The following is a 27,750-nucleotide window of genomic DNA, read 5'->3' on the forward strand; positions in this document are numbered from 1 at the left end:
GTAAAATATTACCGAAGACTTCTAAGCCTGTGTGAACATGTTGAAGCTCGGTTTATTTTGTGTTGCTAAAATAGGTCGAATAAAAATTTTATTGAACATATTTTTTGAAGTACATAAACAAAGGACGTTATGTAATTGCAGTTAATGAGCATGGTAGCATTGCTTTTGGTGGGTAAAACTTCTTTACTTAATACAATTACTAAATTTCCATTAGGATAAGATCTCTTCTGCTACCTAGAGTTGTATTTCAACAGTTTAATGGCTTCCTTTATGACACTGAGTTTTTCAAAATGCAGTACCTTGGCAGACCAAAGCAAATTGGTAGCTTCAGTTGTATGTTCTGTAGTCTAAGGTAGGGGGTTTCTTTTGTTCGTGGAATGATTTTTATTAAAAATGTTTAAATATTTATATACTTCTAGTTTGTAGGTGAAAACCAGTAATGATTCGTTAATTATTGAGTGTTGTGTGACATGACTTGTTAATTATCGAGTATCAGGTGATATGTGATCTATGTTAGTGCTGCTCTCAGGTAATGGAACTCTGCTGCCCCTTACGAAGAATGGGAGGCTATGCTAATGTCCAGAAACTGTGCAAAGTTTACAGTAAAAACTGCCTACATCAGGCTATTCTACATCCTACTTTGAAGATAAAAATGCCTTTTTAGGCATATACTTCTCTGTATTTGGAGAGACTTTCTCCGATTATTACTTCTTCAGAGATTAAAGCGTTTCTTTAAGAGTGTAGTTCAATGTCTGATTTAATCAGCTGCCGCCAAAAGGGACGGTGCTGCTCTCTTCTGCTCTGTGCACAGTGGCTCGGTGGGTGCCGGGGGTGTGTGGCTGCAGGCAGGTGAGTGGGATCGTCGTGCCGGGCTGGTGGGAGGCAGCGCTCGCCGTGCTGGGCACCACGTGCCCCCCGACAGCTCTTGTTCTGTGCAGCTGGTGGGTTCGTTAGGTTCAGCACAAGGTAGGCAGGTCAAACTGAGTGTCATGTGGTGCTGCGTTAGTGTTCCCAGGCTAGAATTTAGCTTCTTGCTCCCTGTTCATGTAGTCAATAGTCTGTGGTTTTCAGCAGTTCTGTTTTGTTATGGGTTTAATTTTCATTGACTGTCCTGTTGGAGAAAAGACTGTGTTACCTTGTAGGCCAGGCTAAATGACAGCATGTTCTGGCTTTGTGGTTTCTGAGCATCATTTCAGAACAATTCGCGTTCTGTAGACATAACATGTTTGTCTCTGACCTGACGAGTGTATTTTTCACATTCACTGTATGATCATATTTTTGCCACTGAAGATATGTGGGCTTGTTCCTTTAATGACTTCCTAGACGGTGCCCCACACACTTTACTGTACACTTTGCCATATCTTGTGTTGCTAATTTATGGTTGTTTATACAAAGCTGACTGTGATACAAGTAACATACGTAAGCCATGTGCATTGTCTATCGAGTCTGAAAAATCTAGAGCATTCTGATAGAAGATGAAATATATGTGTAAAAATAAAACTGTTAGTTTTGTGGGGTGTCTGTGAGTTGTGTGCACTGGCGTATGACCAGCATGTGTAGTGCTTTCATTTATTTTATAGAGTTGGAATTAGAAGTAGTTTAACTTCTCTGTGAAATGCTCATCAATTTTACTTGGGTCTTAACCACACCCCTTTTAAATTGCATTCCTAAATTCATGCTGAAGGTCAGTAAAATAAATATAATGGATTATATAGGAAATGAATTGTTATTCATAAATGTATGTACTTGCTTTTGTATATCTGAGAGAATGATGGCGAAATAAAACAGCAGCAAAAAGAGTGAACACCACAAACCAAAGAGATCTGAGGAACTTGTGCAGCAGTGAGCAATTCAGCTGCTAGCTCCTGGAAGGAGGAGACAAGCTAGTGCTGGTGATCAGATTTGTCCTTTTTGTGGACATAGTGAGTAGCTGTAAATTTGTAAACAGAGGTGTGAATTTCTCATATTTGTGTATTGGGTGTGTAGAATCAACGGTGAGGATGGAAAAGTTGATAGCAGCTCGATTGTTAAAGTTGAAAGTTAACTAAAACTTTCTAAGTATGAAAAATTTTATTTTTAGTATGAAGTCTGAACTATCTGAATTTCTGTGGTAATGAGACTTGGTAAATATTCCTCATGCGCTTGCTGAATTTTGTACTTTATTGGAAGAAAATCCATCAGTTGCCAGTTTTAGAACTTGTGTGCATCAGCTTGCCTATCCTGCACTGTTCTTTTTTGTAATCTTTAGTTTCCTCCGATGTATAGGAAAACAATACCTGTAACACTTCTCATGATTTTCTGCTGCAACGTGCAATTCGAGGTAGTAGTTTCTTTTGTCCTCTCAGCAGTGGTTTTAAAAAAATGCCTCAAATTTAAACGGAAAAATTCACCTTTCACAAGCAGATTAACATGAGCAGGTAACATAAGAGGTGTTCTGCTAAAACCTTATCCCAAAGAAACCTTCAGGTGAGGGGAGGAGATATACAGATAGAAGGAATTTAATTTTTTAAATCACTCTAATGGCATTTTATTTTAAACTAGGCAACATGGTTAGAAGTAGTACTGAGTGTATGTAAATAGTTTGGCCAATCTAGGGTGTTTAACAGTCTCTGGAAGAAGGTGAAACCGATATTTTAAGGAATCCGGGTCTAGTTTTGTCTTACACAGCATAAATTTACTGTGTACTACTAGCATTCTTATTTCTCTAAAAACTTTAATAATCTTGCAACTAAATTGACTTGGAGTAACCTGTTTAGATAATTATGTAAAATAGAAAGATTAAAAAAAACCCACCTTTTATTTGTAGTCAATAACTGAAAGGTCAGGTTTTCTTCCCAATCTTCAAGCAAGCTGGAGTGAGCAGTATAGTTGATACGTTCAGATAAGTGGCCCTATTAAAGACTACATCAAAGGAACATGGTTTTGACTTCCCCGAGCAGGTGCGTGGAAAGAAGATGCTGAACTATAGACACAAACCCATCTGTAGTGTATGCTTGCCCAAGATCTTGAGGCCGACTTCGTTTGTTTCTTAGAATTAATTTAATCCCAACTGTAGAGTTTTGTAAAGTTGAGGGCCGCCCGTCTTTTGATCCGTTCGTACTGGCGTGCAGTGTGTTTGCCTCATCAGAGAAGCCTGTGCAATGCCCACAGGATGGTAAAACAAGGAGCAAGACTCAGTATCCATCCTAACACACATCACATAGGACTTTGCAAATAACTGTTTCTGAGTATGATGTAGGAAAGCAGTTGAGATGGACATGGTACTTTTTGAACATGTTAATTTTACGATGGAGGACAGATAAAACATATCCTATTTACTGAGCAGACTTCTTTAATATTGGAAAAATCTGGAGTTTATTTGAAACAAGAGGGTGTCCTGGGGTGCAGCAACACCAGGAGTTAAGAACCACCTTGTTCTAGCAGCTGCTGTAGCAGCAGTGGGAGGGAGTGAGCAAGCCAGATGCTGTTGAACAATTCTGTTTGATGCTGCCTCCATTACGATGTGTTTAAAGTACTGCAAAGCACATACTGAATTTATAATTCATGCTTACAAATATGGTGTGCAGTTTCTTTCCACCAAGTGTCTAAATCTGCTTTAACCAAAGGAAATTTTAGACAGGCTCCTAAATTGGCCTTGCTTGTGGCCTACTCTCTGAAGTCAGAATTTTATTTGTAATGGTACAGAGCAATTTGAGAGGGGGGGACAGTTTGCAGAAGTTTCTAGGTTTTGTTATATATAAACTGACTTGTTATTTTAAGTCTGTTACATAGGTATACTGTTTTGTGACCATATCTAAAAATACTAATTTACTTTTGTGTGTTAAAAGTATTAAGTGAGAAACAGTATTTTCTGCTTTGAGCTGTGAATGAATAGGAAATTGCTTTAAAGAAATACCCAATTCATACAACTACTTTTTTTATAGTTCGCATATCATTATCAAGGTAAAATATATGAAGACCAAAATCCAGAAGTGTAGCTTTTTTCAGGAGTATTGCAGAGTGTATATTTTGCAATGCTTGCTGCTAAATGATGCCAGCAAATTGAAATGATGCAACTTTTTCCCTTCAAGTGGAAGTACAAGTTCACAAACTTGAATGTAGTCTCTAGTCTTTCATTTGGTTAATGGTTTTAAGATATACTCTTGAGACAAAAAAAAAATGAACAAGGAGTTTTTGATCAGCTATGTTAGATCTTAAAAATGGAACTCATTAAAATTTTGGCCTCTTCTGTACAAATTAATGTGATTACATCTTGCACATAAATAATTCGAGCTGTTTCTCCCTCTTAAAATAAAAGGTGGCTTTAATGAGTCACAGCTTTCATTTTAGTAAATTGTTCATGGGATAGGCAGGCTCAGGAACAACTGGGTTAAACCAAGAGATTATTTGAAAAATCTAGGGCATGTGCTCTCTCTGTTCACTTGATTAGTTTTCATAATTCATCCTTGTTTCTGCAGCAAAGAGCAGTGTAATACATGCAGACACAAAGCAGTTTTCTTTCTTTTGTGCTCCTTTATCTCTGTAATTTTACTGGAGAAGTTAGTGAAATGGGGAAGAAAGTCATATTGTGTGTGACTATTTAGAATGAATCTTGGTTTGTTTTGTGAAAATCCATGGGATCTGAGAGGCAAATGCTATTTCGGGATGTCTGTCTGTGACTCTGCTTCAATTCTTTTCTGTTTGACTACAGGTGCATGAAGAACAGAGGAGATATTTCTGCTTATCAGAGATGATGTGGAGAGACACTTTGTGAGTAACCGATGTGTGTTTTCTAAAAAGCCCAAAATGCTAATGTGGGAATTAATTTTCTTACTATTTTTTTTTCCCCTAACCTCGAAGAACTGTGCCATTTGTCTAACAGTTTCATTTGATTCTGGAAAGCTGTGAATATAGAGCCCTTCATGGGAACCATAGACAAAGCCGATTGTGGAAGTAAAGAGCTGGAAGACAGAGCAATAGAATATCTATGGTTTCATAAATGATTAATCATGACCTCTAACTTTTTTGTAGTCATCAGTCTACAAAGGCTTTTGCTGTTGACTGCTGAGTGTAGTAAAAAACTACATCAGTAAAAACTCCTAATGTTTGGTATATGGGTAACCTTTAGTAGGGTTAATTCAGTACACGAAGTTCTTGTGTAATGCTTATAGGTGCTATCTATTCTACATGACACTATATTGTCCTTATCTAATTTTTATTGGAAGCCTGATATGTTTGCCATAAAGAAGATGGGAATAATAGCAGTCAATAGAAGCTTTCCTAAAAGTTCTCAGTTCCCATCTGCTGGAACACAGCTATATTCTGGGAGAATGCAGGTAAACTATGCTCCCGAACTATTACAGGAAAGGAAGAACCTCTGTGACAGAATTTAACTGTACCTAAATGGGCACGTAAAAGACTTCCGTTTGTGGAAACAAGGTCGTTTTTTATGATCACAGTTAGGTGATGCAACGTCTTATTTGTCAGATGGACTCCATAAACATGGTATGTTTCTAGTGCTGTAGACACATCAGCCAGCTCTTTTCTTTGGGGCAGTTAGTTCCAGTGTTTCCTTTTTTTTGGCCAAATTTCCAGTAACAGTTGAGAATTAAAGCAGCATGTTATTTTAGGATTTTCCATGTTGGTCTTCATGCTTGGGTTTTTTTTGTTGTTTTTGTTTTAAGTATAGTACGAGTGATGTGGTCTTGAGTGCTTTCTTTTAAACCATAAGCTTTGATACTCTGGAGCTACCGCTTGGTTCTAATAATACTTATCTAGGAGAATGGTGCCTTTGTGGACAACTTCAGTGCTTTTCTTGGCAGTGAAGAGCTCAAGTTAGACAACTGCTGTTACCTCAGCACCTCGATTTCTAATTTTTTTTGCATTTGTAGTATTAATGACACACCATGAACATTTTGTTCTTTTTTTTTTTTTAAATTGAAAAATACCCTTTTGTTGTAATAGACTAGTACTTGCTTAAACTCTTAGGTAGGAACCAGTTTGGATTCTTACATGGGATTTGCCTTTTTTGTTACCGAGATCCAAGGAAAAGGTTTTTAAGTGGTTTTTAGGCTTCCCTCATCCTGGAGCCCTTTGCATATTTTCATAGGTCTGGTTTCATGATTTGTAGTTTAGTAACTGCTTTAAAAAAATTATCATTAATGCTTAATTTCCTCATTCTGGGATGAGGTTCAGTGTCTGCAAATTGCAGCCGGTAGTCTGTCTTTAAGTCAAGAGAAAATCTGATTCAAGATAATATTGGCTTGTAGTCATCTTTCCCTTGGCTTCTTCCAGGCTCTGCTTGCCAGTTCAGGAAGACTGCAGGAGGATTTCTTTATAACAGTGTCCTGGCCGGGTGCTGAATTCTTTATGAAGCATCAGGAGAAATCCTTGTGCTGATCCAGCTGTCTTACCCAAGAGAGTGTTGATTTGGTTTACTCTATGACCTTGAGATCACTCTCTTGTGGCCGAAGTCCATGAAGGCTTTGTCACAGTTGGCTGAGTAGAAGCAATAATATGAAATATTATTTAATAATAATAATAGAACTTCTAAGAATAATAATTAATATTTTAAATAAAAATAGTATGTTCTGTGATGCCTTTTGTGGATAACCAGAGTAGTGGAGTATGATTCCTTTGTCATGGCACATGTTGTTCTTGAGTGCACCCTCAGCAAGTTTGGTGACAACACTGAGCTGTGTGGACACGCTGGAGGGAAGGGATGCCATCCAGAGGGACCTTGACAGGCTGGAGAGGTGGGCCTGTGTGAACCTCATGAAGTTCAACAAGGCCAAGTGCGAGGTCCTGCACATGGGTTGGAGCAATACCAAGCATAAGTACAGGCTGGGCGGAGAATGGATTGAGAGCAGCCCTGAGGAGAAGGGCTTGAGGGTGCTGGTTAATGAGAAGCTCAACATGAGCCGGCAATGTGCGCTGGCAGCCCAGAAAGCCAACTGTGTCCTGGGCTGCATCCAGAGAAGCGTGGGCAGCAGATCGAGGGAGGTGATTGTGCCCCTCTGCTCTTGTGAGACCCCACCTGGGGTACTGTGTTCAGCTCTGGAGTCCCCAACACAAGAAGGACATGGAGCTGTTGGAGTGAGTCCAGAGGAGGGCCACAAAGATGATCAGAGTACTGGAGCACCTCTGCTATGAAGACAGGCTGAGAGAGTTGGGGCTGTTCAACCTGGAGAAGAGAAGGCTTTGAGGAGAACTTCTAGCAGCCTTCCAGTACCCAAAGGAGGCCTGCAAGAAAGCTGGAGAGGGACTTTTTGCAAGGGCGTTTAGTGATAGGACAAGGGGCAATGGCTTTAAACTAAAAGAGGGGAGATTTAGATTAGATCTAAGGAAGAAATTCTTCACCCTGAGCAGTGAGAGACTGGTCCAGGTTGCCCAGAGAAGTTGTGGCTGCCCCATCATTGGAAGCGTTCAATGCCAGATTGGATGGGGCTTTGAGCAACCTGGTCCTAGTGGAAGATGTCCCTGCCCATGGCAGAGGGGTTGGAACTAGATGATCTTTAAGGTCCCTTCCAAATCATTCTATAATTCTGGTCAGAGCTCAAGCAGAGTACCTGAATTAGGTCTCATGGGCAGAGCTTACTTCTGCAGCTCCTCAAACTGCTTTGCTTTGCCCCTGAGACAGTCATCTTTTGGCAGTCCCACCTATGACCCAGGAAGTCAGGCAGGACTTGCTCAGGGGTCTACTACTTCCTTAGACTCCTTCCTTTGTGGATGACGCTGTTCTTCAAAGCGTCCCTGTTTAAAGTATCCAAAATCAACCATGGATATTTCTGCTGTTAGTAATGAGGTGAGGGGCTGTCACCAAAGACTTGGTTTGGTTCAGATTCTTTTGTTTCAACTTTCTAGGCTGCCTCCTTAGGGCGAAGAAGCTTTTTCATGACTAAAAATCTTTACCTTGAAAAAAAAAAGTTTCCTTAAACTTCTGTTGTAGTTTCCTAGAAGGTATAAGGGTGAATGAGGAAAGTAGAAGTTGTGTGGCCATCTGGACTGTACAGACTTGCGTGAGTTTGTGCTTCAGATCGGTGCAGTGTGTTACACAAGTACAGTTTTATTTACTTGCCAGCTGGGTATTGCTCTGCAGAGCTTGGAAACATTTGCAGTTGAGAAACGACTTCATTGTTTTTTCAATAAGATAGCTTCGTTATTATCAGCTTAATAAAATTGAAACTCGATTGATCTCTTCTTTTTTAACAAGAAGTATGATTTAGAGATAAAAGTTCCAAGTATCAGTCTACATACCTTAAAATATTTTCGTAGTGATGGCACAGTTACTGATAATGCATACATTTCTCTTTGAATTTATTTACAGATGTGGGCTATGTTTTAGCATGGTAATTTTCAGAAAAGGCTCTGTGAAAAATAGACAACAGTTATTTTGTGGGGCTAGCATTTAATTCGTACAGATGGTTGCTGTTAAGGACCTTTCAGCTGTATAGCAGTCAGCTTTTCGCGATCTCCAGCATATGGCTGGGTCAGGTTGTGCTCTGATACTTAAGAAAGCGGATAAAGCTTACAGCCAGTGACACCCACCATCAACAGTGTTTCTGGATTTGCCTACATTAAGACTCCTCTGTGTCAGCATTAGTAGCTGCAATAACAGGTAATATCTATCTGGCTAGTTCCGTTAATTCTTATGGGATTATTGCAAGGGTGAATATGGGTAAGATATAATGGGATAGCTTGGAATAGAGTTCAGTCCTTGTTGTGCAGGGTGGAGGTGCAGGAGCCGGTTTCTTTTTCTGATTCTATATGATCATAACCTTGGCTTTAACCTCTGTGTTGTAATAGCTCTTTCTGTGAGTGGTATTTATATAATTATATAAATCTATGGGATGTATAATGCAAATTGCTATTTACCTGTTAATGTTGTTTTTATTGTGGCTATTACTGTGCACTTATGAACGTGCAGGATTTCTGGTTGCGAGTGGAAAAATGGTTCACCTTTGAATGCTCAAGAAACAACCTTTAAAGGGCTTAAAATATATACTGCAACTTAGTTCATGAAGTTAAGAAGTGGCTTTGCTAGTAAAGTAAGAATGTACAATAAAACCTTTTTCATTTAGTAGTATTGACTCCTACATTCATAAACTTCAAAAATATTAATTCCTGAGTATACTGGATAATATTTAACTTAAAATTGTAGAAATAAAGTGCTTCAACCAAAAGAGAGATGCACGCTCCTTCCCTAGGCTGTTTTTTTCCTGACAGGCTGAAGGAGGGTGCCTTGTTCTACTTGACATCTGCCCATGTCTGAGTAAGTCTAATTTGTACAATAGTTGTAGGTACTTGAGCTGTGCCCTCAGTAATCAGTAGATCAGGAGTTTGTGTGACAAGTTGGACACTGAAGGGACATGCTATATCTAAGCTATTCAGTTGCCACATGAATGGACTAATATGTTCTGCTGGCCTTCTCTGATCTTAGTCACCACATAAAGCTTTATGCTCTTAAAATAACTGCCAGTCAGCAGCTGGCTTCTTACCAGAATTTTTTTCACTGCTAGTGAGGAGAAAGTGAGATCCGAATGTCATGAGTCCTGTTGTCTTCCTGGAGATAATACAGGTTTTTCTTTTACTTGTATTTGCCGGATTGCTTCTGTGTGCTTTTTTTTTTCCACATGTAATGCTTATCTAATCAAACTTTTTTCAGCAGAGTCTATTTCACCAGCGTGGATTTATTATTAAGTATAGATGATGATTGAGCTTTAATGTGCTGAAGTTGTAGCCATAGGTGACTTACATCGGAGAAAGGCTTTATGAAGGATGGAGAATGCAGGCAAATTCCAAGTCCTTTATAGAACACTGAAAATATGGTAAATCTGTAAGGACTCAAACATTTTAAGAACACATCTACATCAAATCAATCAGATGGTTTTGGACCAACTAATAAGCTTCATAATATTTTGATTCATCTTGCCATAAATCTGTGAGAGTTTACATTTTGTTCATTGTGCAAATCCAGGCATGAAACAGTTGATCAGCTGACTTACAATTTAAAAGAATATTTCATTTAAAACAATGTTTCAATATGCACATCTCAACATTGCAAAAATTCTGCTTTCTGCTGTACTTCCAGTGCAGTGGGTTGAGACTGTCCTTGAGCAGTGCCCTGACCTGGTGTCACGTGCAGCTGCTTGTGGAAACGGATGAGTTTCAGCTCCTTGTCCCGGTTGTCGGAAAGATGCGATGCTGTGTAACAAGGTAGTTCTTTCATCCTTGGAGATCTTCAGGGAAGAGCTAATTTTGCTGGCAGTAAAGTAAGGACCCTGAAGAACAGAAGGGAAAGGGACAAGGGAGAACCCTTCTGCCACCTGTAAGGCGTGTTAGGTGCATGGGACTCACCAGCCTGGTTCTTCGCAGTTTACTGTCCGAAACCTGAAATACAGCCTGAAATGGTGGATGTGGCAAGAGGTGCCCCTTCTGCTACAGTCTGGGGAGATGTCCCTGTGGGGTCTACTAGACGTGAAGTATTGGTGGGCAAGAGTCTGTCTCTGCTCTTGATGAAGCTGTCAGCTACAAAGCCATAGCAGATAGGCTGAGGGTTTAGTCTAGACACAGGGTTATAGGTTGGAGGCAGTGTCGTCTTCAAGATCATTGGTGTGGAAAGAGTAGCTGATTTGCTTCAGATAAACTGTAGAAATAGTGTACAAAGAGAGGAGGGACCTCTGAGAATGATTTGTGGCTCAAACAAACTAGTGGATTGGAGTTTGAGTAAAAGTGTACTCCGAGCCTTCTTTTTAAGTCCAGCCTTTATCCCGCATGTCCCTTAATGAGTATATAAGTAGGCAGGTTTGTTTTTAAACTTCAGTTACGTAAATCTTTATAGAAAATGCCACTCTGTGTTTGCCTTGAAAAGTAACAATAACTCTGGTATTGTCAGACTTGTCACTCCCAGAGTTCAAATTAGGAAGCTCATAACTGCCAAAACATGAATTGACTTGAGAGCCAAGATCCGTTAGGGCACAGATGCCGGTGTACTTAGGCAATGAAATAATCCCGTTTTAGCTCGGGAGCACAGAAGCACGATTGTGCTCCTGCGAATCCTATGCAGAGGTTAAAGTTACTGAATGGTTTTGAGATTATAGGTTTGATTGCGTTAAGACTGTTTAAAGGTTTTTTTCTGCTCCATGTAAAATAGCTCTGGAGGTTTATTTTGCTGTCTGTGCAATGCCTTACTAACGGTTGCTGTAGCTATGCAGTAAAACAGTTTCTGATTTGGTGCAGGAGTCGTTCTGAATGATTTTTGGACATGTTTTAGGATGATGAGGGCAAAGCACTAGATATTTTTGAGCTTTATACTCTGCACATGGGTAATGTTTTCATTGCCAGCTTGCATCCTGCAGGTTAGAGTGTATTTTTTACAAGCCAGGTGTTTACATTGCTTTAATAGTGCTCTTTTGTGTGCTGTACAACCTGGTTTTGCAGTAGAATGGCTTACGTAAAATGAGAATTACTTGCACTGATTTTTAAATATGGTTTTGTATAAATATGGTTGTAAATTTTGTATTTGGAGTTCAGTGAAGTGGATCCTGTTCTATTCATTCTCGCTTCCTTTTTAGTATACGTGGCTTACCTGAAATTACACTGCTTATAAATGGCTTTTCAGGAAGTCTGAACTGATCCACCATAAGCCTACTGCTGAATTTTAATGAACTCCTGTGTACAATATGAATTTTGTTGCTTTTTAAGTAACAGAAGCTTCCTTAAGTGTTAGAGTTTGGCCGGTTTCACACACTTTTGTTTTTAAGAATGATGTCTTGATTTTGCTTCAAGGAGCCAAAACGGAATGGTTTCGATAACTGTGTGTTGATTTTTTTTTTTTAAACATAGCAAGGAAGAGTGTCATAGTATCTTTTTGATTAGAGAAAAATCCATGGGGAATCTTTTTTTTTTTCTTTTTAAATGTTTATCTGATGTCCACTTTAACACTTGCTCCTAAGCAACCCGGACTCAACAGATGTTGCATCTGGGAGTTTGCAGCTGGATCAGAATAGCCTCTGATGGAAAGGCCTGAGTCTCTGCTGTTATTGTGCTATCAGAGTGCTCAGCAATCAGCTTTCTTCTCTTGTCATGTTTAGTTTTGATGGCTTTTGAGCAGAGATAATCAGCTTTTTGTACTGAGTTTGCAAGAGGCAAAGTGCTACCTCAACAATTGCACTTAAAATGCTTATCTGTGCTATGTCAACCTTGAGCTCCTGGTTCTTTCTGCAAAGGCTCATGGATAGTCTACCTTACTGGATGCAGTCATGTGTTTTAAATTTAAAAAAAAAAAGAAAAATTTAAGAGATTTGTCAACTTTCCTATGAAGCAATTTTCTCATTTTTTTACTTCATCCAGATGAACGACTGGTTCTGTGACCAAGTTTAGATCTTTTACTCTTTTGAATTTAATGATGCTATGCTTTTACTTAATTCTGTGTGTACTTGAAAATGCTGTGAAAAGTACAGCTCGATATCTAGTTTGCAGAAACTCTCCTTAGGTAATATGTTTTTGAATACTCACCTGACAAGCAATGCTGGTATACAAAGGTAAAACAAAACATCTTTCATCCAAAGTGCTTATAACTCAGAGTGCAAAATAAGGGAGCAGGTGCAGATGGGGATCTATAGAAAATCAAACTGAGTGACTAAGAAGAAATAGTTGCGATATATCAGCACTCTGATCATCAAGTACCATGTGTCATTGCCAACTCGGTGGTTGTTTTGAAGGAGAAATGATTGCTGCTCTTTTTTTTTTTTTTCTTAAGGCACCTTTGTGCATAAGGGGTCACATGAAAGAAAGTGCAGAAGTGCTTGTTGAACGGTTTGCCAAAGGTTGATCTAATTAAGGGGAACCAATGTTGCAGAAACAGCAAAGCTGAGCCCTGAAGGGCATTAGAAAGCAGCTTTTCGTGCTCGACGTGGTGAGAGAAGCAGGAGTATTGGATGGATGCACTGTAGTAAATTAACGTGGCTGAAGGGAATAAGGCAGGAAGACATTTCAGAAGTTTCAAAGGTTTAAGAAATAAGGAGCTTTTCTGAAACCAGAATAGTTTGATTTTGTGAAAGATGGATTTTACCTGAGTAGATAACGAGGAAGAAAAGATGGCATCTTGAAGATGCTAGAGAAGTAGTTCTGGAAAAAATTGTATATTTGACAATAACTCTTTATACAGACAGCATGCACTTGTCAAGGATGTCTTTTTTTTTGTAGTTCATCTTAATTGATTTGATGACACAAATTGATAAAAATCATTTATCGATGTAACGGCATTTGTTTAAGGCTTTTGCTAGCCTGAATGTGTAAGTTCTTTAGAGAAACAGCACCCTTTGTGTTTCCTATATCTTCAGTCTCTTGCCAAGGGAAAAGATCCTGCAAATAAAACACTCTTTCTTTATTCCCCCCAGCAAACAAATTACCAGTCAGACAAAATTGCACATCCCTAATGATGTAGTACTGCAGGCAAGATGAAAAGCATAAATGTAGATCTGTCCAAAGACTTAAAGTAGTATGTGGGTAGAAAAGAAGAAATGAAAAGATTATTTTGATACAAATATTGTCACATTCTCTCAAGGCTTTATAATATTAAAATGTCTGAAGACCTAGTTCAACTTTTGAATTTCATTTTCATTCTTGATACTCTGTTGGCAAAGAGAACAACTAATAAAGTTCAGTGATGCTAATTTTTTTTTTTAGATACAGAACATTTTCATTGACTGGAATGCTTTGTGGTGACAAAAGTGACTTAATGTTGATTTTCATTGAAAAGTAATTCAGTTTGTAACACATTTCAAGAAAGATTTTTAATGAAGAGAAAAGGAAAAAAATAAGTGCATCCTTGTGAAGGTAGTACCTCTACCTTCTCTACAATTACATTTTAGGTATTGGAAACCGGTGATTAGATCCCTCTCAACTTTTTCTTCTCTAAGATGAACAAAGATGAGTAATTAAATAAGAGAACAATTCAATTTTCTCATTTCATTTACTATTTATGCTTCAAATTAGACCCAAGTCTGCTATCACTTCTGTTCAGACTTTTAACAGTTGGGAAGCGTGAAGCTTTGGTGCACTGAAGCTTTGGTTTTTGCATTGAAACAGAATACTATGATTGTATTTCCTCCTAGATGTTCTCATTGTGTTCATAAAGCACACATGAATACAAGACAAGTTAATTAGAAATTAGCATCCTAGATTAGATCCTGTCTTTGCAAGCCAAAGAAGACCAGTTGAAGTTTATGGTAGCAAGGGAGAAGCAGAAATACAGGCAACACGGCTGAGCAGTAGAGAGCAAATTCATGGAGAAAGAGTTTGTGTGCACCAGGTTTGGGGAAGATTGAGATAAAGGCTTTTCATTGAGATTGGCACTTTTTGTGTTGTCACAATTTTATTTCCTTTTTTAACATCAGACTTGTCAGTTGATGGAATTTATTCTTGAGTCAGTTTTCTTTCTTCTGCTGTTGATAACCTCGATGTATTTCTGTAAAAACCTCTAAAGGTAGTATGGAGAGGGACAGCACACCGATACTGTTGTGCCCGAACAGATTTCAGAATGTGGCTTACCTGCTTTGTGCCTTTCTATGACTCAGTTTCTTCAAACAAAATGCCAAATTTTATCATCAAAACCAAAAGATGGACTCCAGAGATCTTTGACAGCTATTTGCTGCCACTTCATGTGTTCTGTCATGTTAAGCACACTTCAGTGTGGCTGCTCTCATCTAAAATTACATATTACGTTTTATCTCCTTTGGCCAACAGGGGAGTTACTAATGCGGGTGGCATGGATCATTCTGTGCTCAGAGGGGTATCAGCAGTGCTTCACGACAGGTATGTTGAGATGCCCAAATTCCTGCAGAGATGTCAGTGGGGTGTTTTTCAGGATGGCAGCCTGGAAGGGCTTCTTCCCCCCTGTCTGGAAAGTTTAGGCATTCTGGAAGAGCTAATTAGCTAATGACTTTAAGAAACAAAAGGACCTAGTTAGTGAGTTGTAAGCTAATTTGTTCCTCACATAATAAACTGTGATTTTTCAAATAAAGCAGAAAAAGTCACCCAGTCTGAGTCTTAACAGTTTTCTAATCCAAGGTTTCTGTGGATTTTTCTGATTTAGTTGATCCAGCTGCCGCTACATCTGCTTTTAGGTATTCAAAGACCAATTTTAGGACAAAGAGGCAATAACAGTTACTTCTCAAATGTTTCAGAGTGTGCCTCAAAATTCCTGATACTGATGGAAAAGGACTTCTGTCTTAAAATATACTGAAATTAGTGATTCTGTCTGTCTTAATTACACTTGCTATTTACCGTTTTTGTGTCTACTCTTTTTTTTTCTTTTAGAAAGAAAACTCATCCATTTAGTGCAAGAGTTGACATGCTTACATTACCCTGGAAGAAATTCCAGCAACCGTTATTTCAGTGTCTTCCTTTCTTGAAATAAAGTTCTTAATAAAAGAACAATTATGTTTTAAGTAACTGAACCTGGAAGCTATAAAATTATTATGTTTTTCTCTTATGCTGTACTTTGCATGCCTGTAGTGGTAGTTTTGTCTGATCCGATTAATTTATGTTAGAATCTCTGGTTTCATTCCTTCAAAGAAGCTAGAAAAAAATCAGTATATTTCTAGTGCAGTATCATTCTGTAGAAAATATTTTCAAATGTTTGCTATATCTTCATTAGTTTTCATGCTTTTTGTAGTTGAATTAGGAACTTCATACTTCAATGAAAAAGAAAACATAAGCTTAGATGTCTTAAGTTTATAATGAAATAGCTGCTAGCAGAAGACTTTCTGACGCTCTTTTACAATGGAGCTTCATCCTGCCAGGAATGCTAGTTTTGATTTTTTTTTTTTTTTTTTTTTCTGAGAATATGATCTATTGGATGGTTTTCTGCACCATTATATGAAATATAGCAGCATGAATGCGAGTTTTTCAATAGGGAAATGGTGTTGGTAGGATTCGTTTTTCCTTGTAGGTGGTTGAAAATATTGCTGCATCAAATGGTGTCATTCAGGACTAGCAGTTTTCTGTTAATGCCATTTAAGACTTCTACATTCTTCATTTGATTGTTAATGACGTTTAAACCTTCCATTGAACTGGATTAATATACTTAAAGAACCATTCTTCTTAAGAATAAATGCTTGATTATTTCTGTTCCAAAGGTTGTATTGACATTAAGCAACCTTATTTTTTAGCAAACTTAGTCTAAAGAAATCTAATAGAGCTGTTCCTGTAGTTTCATTAACTGGTCTTGTGTGCTTTGGTCTCAGTCTAAACAGATAATTCATGGGGCAACGGTTTAAATTATTGAAATTATGTTTTGGCAGTAGCTAAATCATTCTTGAATAATGATCAAGCTCATCAGTATGCTGCTCTCTGCTGCCAGGGGATTTTTCACTAGATGTTTGATCTTGGATTAGAAGCAACAGATTTTCTGCTTTTTTTTTTTTTTCAAAACAGGCACACAAGTGCCTTTTGTGTGCTGAATGCATTTATGGTGACTTGAGCATACTCAGTCTCAAGTTTCACTTTTCAGACTTGTGTGTAAGTGTACGCTGTCGCTCCGGGAATGCATGTGGCCTTTTAGCAGTGTTTCGGTCAGTCACATTCCTGCTTTGCAGGAAGACTGGCTCTTTAATGAATAATGCTGTGAAACTTGAAAAAAAAAATTGTTAAAGCTTTCCTTAAAGCAGAGTTATTATGTATGTGTTCTCTCCATCTTCAAAAGCTTCCATTCTCTAGTAATCCCAAATAGTACCTCTTTACTCCTTCCTATTTCTCTCTAGTTTTTCTCTCGTAATTGATTTTATTTAGCAATCATGTCTTTCTCTGTCTATAGCAGTGACGTTACAAGTATTTTCTCTCCTTCTCATTAGTTCTATGAATTTATGTCCTTCATTCTTAGGCATGTGCACTTGAATATTTTAGAAAAAGTATGTTTTCATTTGAAATGTGAATGTTGGCATTTTCATATGAAGCCTTTTGAATATATTCATGTAAGAGCTAAAGTTAGAAAATAAAGAACTGGAAAAAATCCAGTAGATTTTTTTTTTTTTGAGGAGATGACAAGTTTCTTATCTTATTTATTGGACACTGATGTTAGTCACATCTGGTCTCAGTATGGTCTGTATGACAGTGTTTGTGCTTGTTTAGGAGGAAATGATTTCTTAACCTCAGTGGAAGAATTAACCTCTTCAGTAAAAAGTTTTTCTCCAATAAATCCCTTCAGGCTTCCAAATTACTCTTTTTAACCAACCACTCCAAATGACTTAGGGTTTAATACAGTAAAAACTCAGAGCTTTAGTGTTGACTTACATTTAATTAAAATCTCTGGAGTTTTTTTCAATATTGACTAGGTAAAAGTACTGTTTTCTTTGTGATGATGGAATATTTGATAAAAAGCAGAAGTTGCGCTTGTATGATGAGGAATTTATGTGCAGGCTTGATGAATAAATCGGTAGCATTTAACTGTTAAATTTTTTTTTGCATTAATGTTGTGGTTTAACCCCAGCTGGCAACTAAGCCCCACACAGCTGCTTGCTCACTCCCCTCGGTGGAATGGGGTAGAGAATTAGGTGGGTAAAAGTGAGAAAACTCGTGGGTTGAGATAAAGACAGTATAAGTAAAGCAAAAGCTGTGCACATGAGCCAAGCAAAAGAAGGAATTCCTTCACCCCTTCCCATTGGCAGGCAGGTGTTCAGCCATCTCCAGGAAAGCAGAAGAGGCCTTGACGCTGTGTAAGCGCTGCTCAGCAGTAACATAAACATCTCTATTATCAACACTGTTTTCAGCTCAAATCCAAAATATAGCCCCATACTAGCTACTGTAAAGAAAAATTAACTCTATCCCAGCCAAAACGAGCACAATGAAGAAAAGAATGGTGGTTCAAAGTAGTAACATCCTCTTCTTGCACATTTAAAAGCAGGTTTTTGTTTTGGGTTCAGGTATGTTTCTGGTTAGTTGCAATTAAACTCCCTCTATACGTGGCTTCTGGATCCTAACATCTGTCTGAATGTAGGTTTAGTATATTGTTTGTAATACAGTGCCTTTGACACATGCAGTGTTTGCAACTTGGTCTTGATGTGGGCAGCAAATAGGCGTGGATCTAAAATAGTTTATTTTCTGTCTGAAGTAAGTGAGGCTGCTGCTTTTAATGGGATGGGTAAGTGCAAACTAGGCTAGCAGCTTGGAAAATCTGGCTGGTTTGTGCTGGTTTCAAGACTGCGTGAACAGTTTTTGCTGAAAAGATTCAGCTCTGGAATGTTCTCCAACTGGTGACTTGTTAGCAGTGTAATGTAATCTCATGCTGATTGTCGTTTTCCCTTTTGTTTCTGTGTTTCTGTCTTCTGTCAGTTGAGTGGAAGTGTATTGGTTCTAACTGTTCTCTTGATGGTAAGCGGTGGGTGTAGTGTTCTGAGTAATTGTTTCCCTCCTCAGTTTGGTGTTTGTTTGAATGCATCAAGCTAAAAAGAGGGGCTTTATCCAAAGTGACTTTATGCTTATGGTAAGGTGCTTTAGAGTCCTAAATCTAAAATAATCTACTCAGCATGTATAGCATTTTCGCTCTGAGGGAGTATAGGGTTTGTTTTTCTGCATGTAATTTATCCATTGTGACCCTATATTTAAATTGGGCATATCACTTGTGGGGACTGTCATAATTCTTAAATTGATAATACCTGAAACATTTAAAAACTTAAATAACACCTGTTGTTTCAAAAATGAATCGTTTTAATATGCAGTTTAATCTGCCTTAGCTAGCAGCTGACCATCTAAATAAACACTTCTGAAACAGAAGTTGTCATCTTGAGAAGCAACAATGCTATCTTCAAATTCCTTACTCCCAGAAAATACATTTTGGTGCTAACATTTAACTATAATCAGTGTCCTCCCATATAGTCAAATATGGAAGAATTAATTGGCCTTTATTCCTAAAAGGAAGGGTAAGAAAGCATAAAACTTTTCTGTGGGTGCATCTGATTGGTTTTGTTTCATTTTGCTGCAAAGAAAAGAAGTCACTTAATTTTGAAAAGGGAAGTATACCTTTCTTTGTGGGTGCTAAATAGTTTATTGGTACTTCCTACATTTAAAAACAAACGGACCAAAAAAATTCCCCAAAACAACAGAAGGATGTGTGTATTTGTGCCTTTCTTGAAAGTAAAAAAGCCCCACACCTGAACGCCAAAAAACTTGCATTATAAAACCCAACCAATCAAAAAAAATCCCACTTGCATATTTTATTTTTTTAATGCTAGAGGTGTTCTGTGTGTTTGTGTTCATGCATGCAGCTTGGTAATAAATTTCTGATGATTCCATTGTCTTTGGACATCTGGGATGTGTCCGTGGTTCAGGTTTTAGTTCACTTGGATGCAAAATGAGGCATATCTTAGAAAATAATTGCACAGTGGTGGAAACTACACTGGAAAAACAAGATACCCAGTCTTGTTTGGGTGTTCACTATATGGGGAGATCAGTAGGTTTTGTATGTGAAACTGATTTGCTTTAATGAGCTGCACTTCAAGCTTGCTAATGTTGTTAAGGATATCTTGTAAAAATGAGAAGTGCTAGATTGTATTTGCACTAGTGTCCTTCCCTGGATAGTGAAAGCTGAAGCAAATATTAAGTTTTCACATGATCTTCAGAGGTAGCAGCATCCTGCAGGCCCAGTGAAGGCTGTTGAGGGACGGAACTCAATTGATGCCCCATCCGTGGAAGTGTTCAAGGCCAGGTTGGATGAGGCTTTGGGCAACCTGGTGTAGTGGAAGGTGTCCCTGCCCATGGCAGGCGGGTTGGAACTAGATATCTTTGAGGTCCCTTCCAACCCAAACCATTCTATGATTCTAATTTTTCAGACAGTATGTGCTTCTACAGCCTAATGACTACCAGTCCCATAAATAGATGCATGCTGAAGTCTGAAATCCAGATATCGGTATGATTTGTGCAGGTAATAGTAAATTTAACAACTGAAGATAACAGTGCACTGTTAAATTGTAGAAGCATGTCTGTCACAGCTTTCAGCTATAACTACTACTCTGGTGCCCCATTACAGTATTGTACATATATTTATGCCTGACCTTCCTGTGACATTTCTGAAACCTGAGCATCTTGCTAATCTCCTTCCATCTTCCCAAGCCATGTTATCACATCCAGCTCCATCATGTTGGATTCCGAATGTTTTCAGCATGCAATTGCCCTGTTCCAAATTCCAGACTTCTAGTTTCATTCTTCTGCTCCAGCTCACCTGTTAGAGGCTGACTGAATCAAAGCTGACAGCCAAGTAGGTGGAGGTGTATGAGCCAAGGATCTGGAAGGAAACTTAATTTGAAGTGAATGTGTTAAACCTTCAGCCACTCTCAGTTTACTTCTGTTGTCCCAAGAGCATAGAGGTCATGTATCAACAAGTCAGCAAGTTCCTCAGTAGCCCAGCTGGACAAGGACAGCAAAGCTGTATTTGCAGTTGCTTAAATGTGGATCGACATGACTTGAGTGAGTCAGAGCAATGTGGGAGTAAAGCAGAACATGAGAACTGAAGCAGAGGAGTTTGCAGGCTTTGTAAAGCTGTTCCGGCTGGAGCAGCATCTTTGGCTCTTCTCTGGGTTCTTCTTTGCTCTCACAGGGAGGTTGTCTCCTCTCTTGTTCTGTCTCCTCAGTAATTAGAGCACCAGTGTGACTGTGTTCAGTTCCGTTTTCAGATAATTAGACCTGGGCTCATATAGTAAAATACATAGTAGTCTGACTTGGATTTTGCTCAGGGGCTTTGCCAGGACGTCACTGGTCTGTCATTGGGAACCGGAAATCCTTTACAGTGCTGCTGTTTAGTAGGGTGTGACAGAGACGTTGGCTGATGAGGAGTAATTATGTGAGCATGCTGGCTTGGTGGGAAGTTAGACTAGTTATTTCTCTGCTCTGCATGGTTTAGGAGTAATGAGGAGTGCTGCTTAAGAACAGGAACGGCCTTGTTCTCTGGACAGTTAACGTACTGGGTTATAAGAGTTATTTACAATGCAGAACTTGGGAGTAAAGGGAGGGAGATGGAGGGTAAATGAACTGAATCTCATTACTGGAATTTGCTATTAAAAATCATGTGCATTCAACAACAGAAAGCTAAGGCTCAATAATTCTACTTAATTTTACTTTTGACCTTTGGATTCTGGATGGTTTCATCAGATTATGGCAATGAAGTAAAAGCTTGGTGCCTTGTGCGTTGTTCTGAGGTGTTGGTAAAAGATAATCATAAATAGGCTGCTTATCTGCAAATACTAGAATTTAGTTATTTTGTGTTGAAGCACTTGATGGCTGAGAATCCTGAACAGCTGCTTAACTGTTTCTTGAATGTACTTATTTAACATCCCTAGTAGTCTTCAGAGAAGTCTTGTCTTTTTAATAAATCAGTATTTTGCCAGTATTTTGCACTTAAATTGAATGTTGCCATTGTTCCCCCTTAAATCCCTGAAAGTACACTTTCAGGACCTAGCAAAACTTTATTGTGTTTAAAAAAAATAAATAATTTCTTCCCAGCAGCTGCTTTTTGTGCAGCAAGGTATTGGTAGTTTGCTTATGCTTCTATTTCAGTTAAAGAATCAAACAGAGGAAGGTATGTTTATGCATGTTGTTGCTTGATTCAGGATATAAGCCAGAACATAAGTTTGCAGAAATTAGGTGGGAAGCTCTAAAAGAACACTCTTCTGTAACAGCGTTTATGTAAAACTCCTGTGGTCCAGTAGTTGCTCTAATTGTTGGTTTCCCTGTGTGGGTTTGTTAATCACTGGGCAGTTTTTATTTCACGGTTTACAGAGACTCTGGTGGCAATTGTTCATTTTATCTCGAGCTACCAACTGTGTTTTACTTCAAGTTCAGTACTGACCGTACTGAATAAATATCTGGCTTATTGCCTTGCCTTCCTCCCTTCCAAATCTGGCTGCTGTATCCTATGCTTTTGGATTTGGAGCAGTGTATGGCTGGCTCAGCAGAGATTTCCCAGGTACTCCCAGAATTACCTTGCCTTCTTTTCATGTTTCCAGTATATGCTATTCAAAGGCCTCAAAAGCTTCAGGTTTCAAGGATTTTAGTGTCATGAAAGTACTGAGTTCGTTTGAGATTGCCTTGAAATCGCTAGATACCAACACTGCTCTCAGCTTAAGGTTTGAAATTGAGAATCTGTGTTCCAAGTGAGTGAAGAAATGCTTTGCTAAACTGCAGAACTCTAGTAGCAGTTATAAATGTTTGTAAATACATGAGCAGGCAGGAACAGTGCAGGTATGACTGATATCAGTGCTTGAATTTTTTTTTTTAAATTTAATTATTGTAACACTTCATTCTGAGAGATGATAGCATTGCATTTTCCAGGCAGCGCTTTGTGTAATGTGCAGCAAGACTTTGTTCTGGTGGCTGCAGTCACATTATACCTGGTCTGGGTTACTATCGTGATTCTTTTGAGGTATTACTGTGCAGCTTTGGTGTTATATTAGTTATTTCTGAGGTTCTTGGAAAATCTTTCAGGCAAATGAAGCGATGTTGCAGTGTGACTTCTGCTGTTGTTTGAACGTAATGTTTCATACTTCTCATGATGTGTGTATACCCGTCTGTGTATTATTATTCTGCCTTGTGTGGGCAAAATGATAATTACAGCATTTCCAGAAACCAAACTGCTGGACTTAAGAACGAGTAAAAAGCCTTAATTGTAAGAACACGTTAGAGCAAAGCTTTGCTTAACATAAGTTTTGCTTTTGGAGATCAGGAAAATGATTATACAATGGGACACATACTGCAAAGAGCTGACTACGTATAGCTGAAAGAATATGCAAAGGCTTGTGGGAATGTGTGATGAGCAAGTGGGGATGCTTATAGATGTCCTTGTATTTCACCTGTGTCTTTGTGTCAGTTCTACTATACTTGTACATAAGTACCTGAGCATGGCCTTGGGTTTGTCTGGTACCAAACTTCCTAATTATATTTTAAATTCATGTAGTTAAATTTGCGTAGTTCAAATTTACAGTGGAAAATTATAGCCAGAAATATCCGATTTGTGGGTCAAAGATTATCTAATGTTGGAGAATCACAATGTTTTTCTTGTGAGGAACAGCTGAGTGTCAGAGTTGATATTCTCAGAGTCAGTTACCCACATAATTTATTAGTGTTATTTCATACCTAATTCTATCCTCCTTTCTTCTGTTACTAAAGATGCACTGCTTTTTCTGCTTGAGAAATTGTCAGTAGAAATTTGACATCTGGAAGCCGTTTTATATTGAAGGCTATAGGTGGGAAATAATAAAAAATTTCTTGAAGTCATAGCTTAAATTCATCCTTCCTTGTGTGATGTTTATAGTTTTTCTTATATATTCATATGTTTGCCCTACTATAATATTAATGATACTTTGGTGGTGGGAGAGAAGGTGGAAAGGTTTGATTGCTGGCTTTGTATGTGGCTGCTTCAGTCAGTCACCTACCGTGCCTCTCAGTACAAACCACTTTTTAATTACTTTTTGCAGTTGCTTCTGTGATTCTGTGTCATAAGAAGAAATGATTATTGAAAAGCTGACAATGTGATAGCTGAAGCATGTTATGTGAAGAAGTTTCCTCTGTTTTGTGTGTTTTTTTAAACAGACATCTGCTCATTTCATTTGAAGCTTTTTCTTTATTGTGTTGGAGAGCTGATTGAGCAACTCCCTGTACACCTTTACCATGCTCTTTGTGACACTACAGACTCTTAATGTATTTCTTGCCTATGTCTTCCGTGCTGTTAAGTCAAATCTGCAAGTTGTTCTTGTACAGAAGCCGTTTCACATGTTTGCTGATCCTTTTCACTCTGCCTTTCCAGTTCCATTGCTATCGATGGTGAGATGGGGCAAAGAGCGGAAACCAGGTAACATGGGGGAATGATGCTGCCTTTGTCAGCAGGTGGTACAGGCTTAGGAATTTTAAGGCTGGGCGCAATCTAGTCCGAGATAATGATGTTTCACGAAACAATTGAGGTGTAAAAAAAAAGTCTTATTTTGCATCGGTGTCCTATATGAATTGAGTTTTCTGGTTGTGCTGTTTTTTCACGTTTAAGATGGGAATTTATGAAAATGAATATTTGACTTGTAGAGCAGTTCTTATGAATACCAGAAGGTGGCATAACTGATTTTCCTAAAAGTGTTTTGATTGCAAGAAATACACAGGATGCTACTAAGCTTATTTTAAAGCTGTTGGTTAAATTTTAATCTGAGGAAAGCTGGATCAGTTTAGCTCTTAATATTTAAGGGAGCTATTTAAAGGTATACTCATTCTGCTCTTTTTCAAAATGTGAAAACTCTACTGGGATTCATACTGGCTTTTATATGTAAAGTTTTTGAAGTTGGAAGTAGTTTAACTGAAGTGCAGGATGGAAAGAAGGGGTTGTCTGTTACGTGTGCATTGGAGTTCTTTCCTGAGCTGTTTTACAGATTCCAGGTTTCTCATGAACACATTGTTTGGATATTTTATGTTACCAAATTGCAAAATGAGACCAATTCCTGTCTGTTGTAAGCTCTTCAGGTTAGCTGGTGCTATGTAAGAATAAATTTATTAATACGGTAACGTATAAATTATAGTTTTATGCTGTAGCAACTCTGACCATGTGCAGATTTATAGCTGTACCAATATTAAGTGTGAGAAGCAGTAAGTGGAAAGAATATGCAAAAAAGACTAATAAGCATTTAAATGAAAATCTGTTTTCAGCATAGTATGTATTTCATTCTGGCAAACCAGAAACTTAGTCTTTGCACAGTGTTGCTGTGTGTTTAATGACAAGTTGATGTAAGAAGGCATTAGATACCATCATGTGATGCTTTCCTCCTTAGAGAAGCTTATCTCTGGCACAGCCATCCTCACTATGGTGTGGGTCAAAAAGTGCTTAAAAATACCTTAAAAGTAGGTATTGTTTCCATTCACAAATCCAGGGGGGTTTATTCCTAGAGTGAGTGTATTGAGCATAACTGGCCAGGTTTTGGTAGTGGGGGTGCTGGTGCAGGGTGCCCTGGGGTGGGGTGAGGCTGTGACTGCCCTGGGCCAGACACAGCTGGGGTTGGTTTTGCATTCAACCCTTTTTTGTCTGAATAGTTAAATTAATTGGTGTAGGACAGAACCAAAACTTTTGAAGTATGAAGATATATGGATTTTTTTTTCTTTCCTTCAGCTCCCTCTGGCAGGCAAACCCCTGAATTACAACCGTTTTGTTGTAAACTGCTTCAGAGAAAGGCTCGTCCCAACTCAGTTATCACAGTTGTTTGGTGTTCCGTATGTATCCATCAAAAAGGGATTTTCAGCTGTAGAAAAGTAGATGGCTGCGGAAGGTGCTGAAATACAGATATTTCATATTTTAGCTGCCTTTTGTGCAGTCTTTTTGCACATCACAGCTGTGCAATGCCATTTCACCCCAAGGACCTCTATACCACGCTCATCTATTGATTTTTTTTTTTTCTATAATGCAGTCTCTCCTGAGTCTGCTGTGATTAACTAGAGCAGCACAGATAAGAGCGATGTGACTGTTTTGCGTGGAAGTCTAATGTCATTTGCAGAATTTAGACCCTTTTCTTTGCTGATGGGCCTGCTCGAGGGCAGGTGGAAGGGCAGTGGTGCAGCTCTGCGTTTGGCAGCTCTCGCCTGGGCTGAGCCCTTCCACCCACCTCTGTGCAGCCCTCTGCTTCTCAGAACTTTGCTGATTTGTTTTTTGGTTTTTTTTTTTTTTTTGGTTCTGTGTTTCCAAAGGACGATTTGTCAGGGTGAAGTCATGTGATCACATCTACAACACTAGAAAGATGTAGGAAACTGTCTGGAGCGTGTGGCAGTGCTGGTAAAATGGCTCAGCAGTGGCACCTGTAGAAGATGCTACATGGACATTTCTGAAAGCAGTAAACTTCACTTTTCATTAGGAGTCAGATGTTTGAAGTTTTATAAAACTAAGATTTATGATCAGGAGACTTTATTTGGTTTAAATATTTCATAGTTCTTAAAAAATCCAGATAAAATTAGTATTCTGCTGTGGGCCTTTCTAAAAACAGCTTGTGCTTAGACTTTTCTCGCTATGTACAATTTTTTATGCAATTCAGTATGTCCTGATTTGATCCTAAATTATCCAGATAGTTATGTTGTCACTAAATAGGGATGTTGTAACTGCAAAGTTGTTCCAGTCTGCTAAGTGAATATCTTAAACCATCACTTTAAATCTGCTTTTGGAAATTAATTCATAGCTTGTACATTTGCCTGCCATAACAAACTTGAAGGAAATAAATAACTCGGATCTTTTGAAACTTTGCCTAGGAAACATACAGTTTTCTTTAAATTTATATTCTCATAGATGCTAGAGAAGACAAGAGTTTGTAATTTTCTTTCTAGAATTTAATTATTATGCAGGAATTTTGACATTTGGTGAAATGGAATATAACGATGTATTTCAGAGAAATGGAACTGTTTAGTACGAAGTGTCATTTTTGTGATCGTTCTTTTTTACCTTCTGGAAAAATCTAAATGTGAGCAAGGTATACGTTTTGAAAGTCTCATGTATTTTTATTTAAATGCTAGTAACCACTAAGATTGTGCTAATTCTGTGACATGAACATAATAATTGATTGTACACCCTTCCTACACCTCCATTCAGCTGAATTAAAGCTTGTGCCTTTTGGGTCCTTTGTATAACACTCAACAGTGACAGTTTGCAGAAAACCTCTTTTTGCTGTAGAAGATGACTAGATATCTTCTGAAGAGGTAGTATCCAACTCTGCAGAAGTCTTGCAATTAAAGCTGTTCCATGAGCTTAGAACTGCAAGGATGGTTACAGATATCGTTGAGGTGTAAATCTTCCTTGAGCTGCAAACATGCATCTTCAGTGTCTTTGCTCCTGGCCCTCTCCCAAGTGAAAGAACCTGAGAAAACCATCCATTTTTGTCAATTTTCACTGCTGCTGTTGGTAATGAAAGAGCATCAAAACAAAAGACCCAGTTACTTGATTTTGCTTTCCTTTTGGCAACAGGTAGTGTGGAGTTTATCACTGGCTTGGTTTACTGAGGAAGGGCGGATCCTGAGCAAACAAACCAGAGGGTTCCCTCGTGTTGTCTTTATGGAAGGAGTCTTTGGATTACACCTACCTTTGTCAAACAGGAGGAGTTGATTCCTGATTGTCTCTGGCTTGTAGACCAAAAAAAATTGAAGAAATTTAAAATATGGGGGTTTAATACAAGCCTCCCTTTGTCCCTTGTGGCCCATTCAGCTGTTCCAGCTTTGGTGCTAATTCCACCTGTACTTGTGGCATTTAGTTGAAATGATCTGTGGACTAGAAACTCCTTATCTAGTGTAGAGAAATTGTACATTTACTTTCTTCCCCACATGGAACAGAAGAAATAGTCATGTTTGATAAATTTGAAAGTGAACTTTCTGCTGCGTAAGCCTTTCACGTGCCTTTGTGTGTGAAGGCAAGCTGAAGTTTTAAGTTCAAGCTGCTGTTCCATAAAAATTTCTATCTAACATGCTTAAGACTAGCTGATGGCAAATAATTTAATTGATCGAATCTATAGAAGTATCAGATTTTGTTACTCCTTAAAGGAATCCAGCCAGGGGCAGTGAAATGACTGCATGCAGTGTGGTGCAGCAGCTTCAAGTCTTCTCCTAGAAGACACGTTCCCACAGTTCGTTGGCTCCCAGGTTACACACAACGATTTCTGACAACCTGGACTTGGCACATCAGTGTCTTTCTCAAAACCTTTGCAATCTCGTTCTCTGTCAGAGTCTTCCCCGAGGGACTCTGGCCTTTGGATAAATACGTCAGTCTGCCCACGTTGG

At 38.5% G+C, this 27,750-nt stretch overlaps 1 protein-coding gene across 1 annotated transcript in view; it reads left to right on the plus strand.

Annotated features, from left to right (window-relative positions):
- Positions 1 to 27,750, plus strand: part of KLHL13 (kelch like family member 13) — a 77,158-nt gene that overhangs the window by 3,778 nt on the left and 45,630 nt on the right. The window contains exons 2-3 of the mRNA XM_086619506.1: positions 4,691 to 4,749; positions 14,728 to 14,796. Of these exons, the coding sequence (XP_086475632.1) occupies positions 4,691 to 4,749; positions 14,728 to 14,796 (128 nt within the window). The remainder of the gene's footprint in view (positions 1 to 4,690; positions 4,750 to 14,727; positions 14,797 to 27,750) is intronic.

The sequence above is a fragment of the Tauraco erythrolophus genome, chromosome 13, assembly GCF_009769465.1.
Source record: "Tauraco erythrolophus isolate bTauEry1 chromosome 13, bTauEry1.pri, whole genome shotgun sequence".
In the NCBI taxonomy this organism is placed as follows: domain Eukaryota; kingdom Metazoa; phylum Chordata; class Aves; order Musophagiformes; family Musophagidae; genus Tauraco; species Tauraco erythrolophus.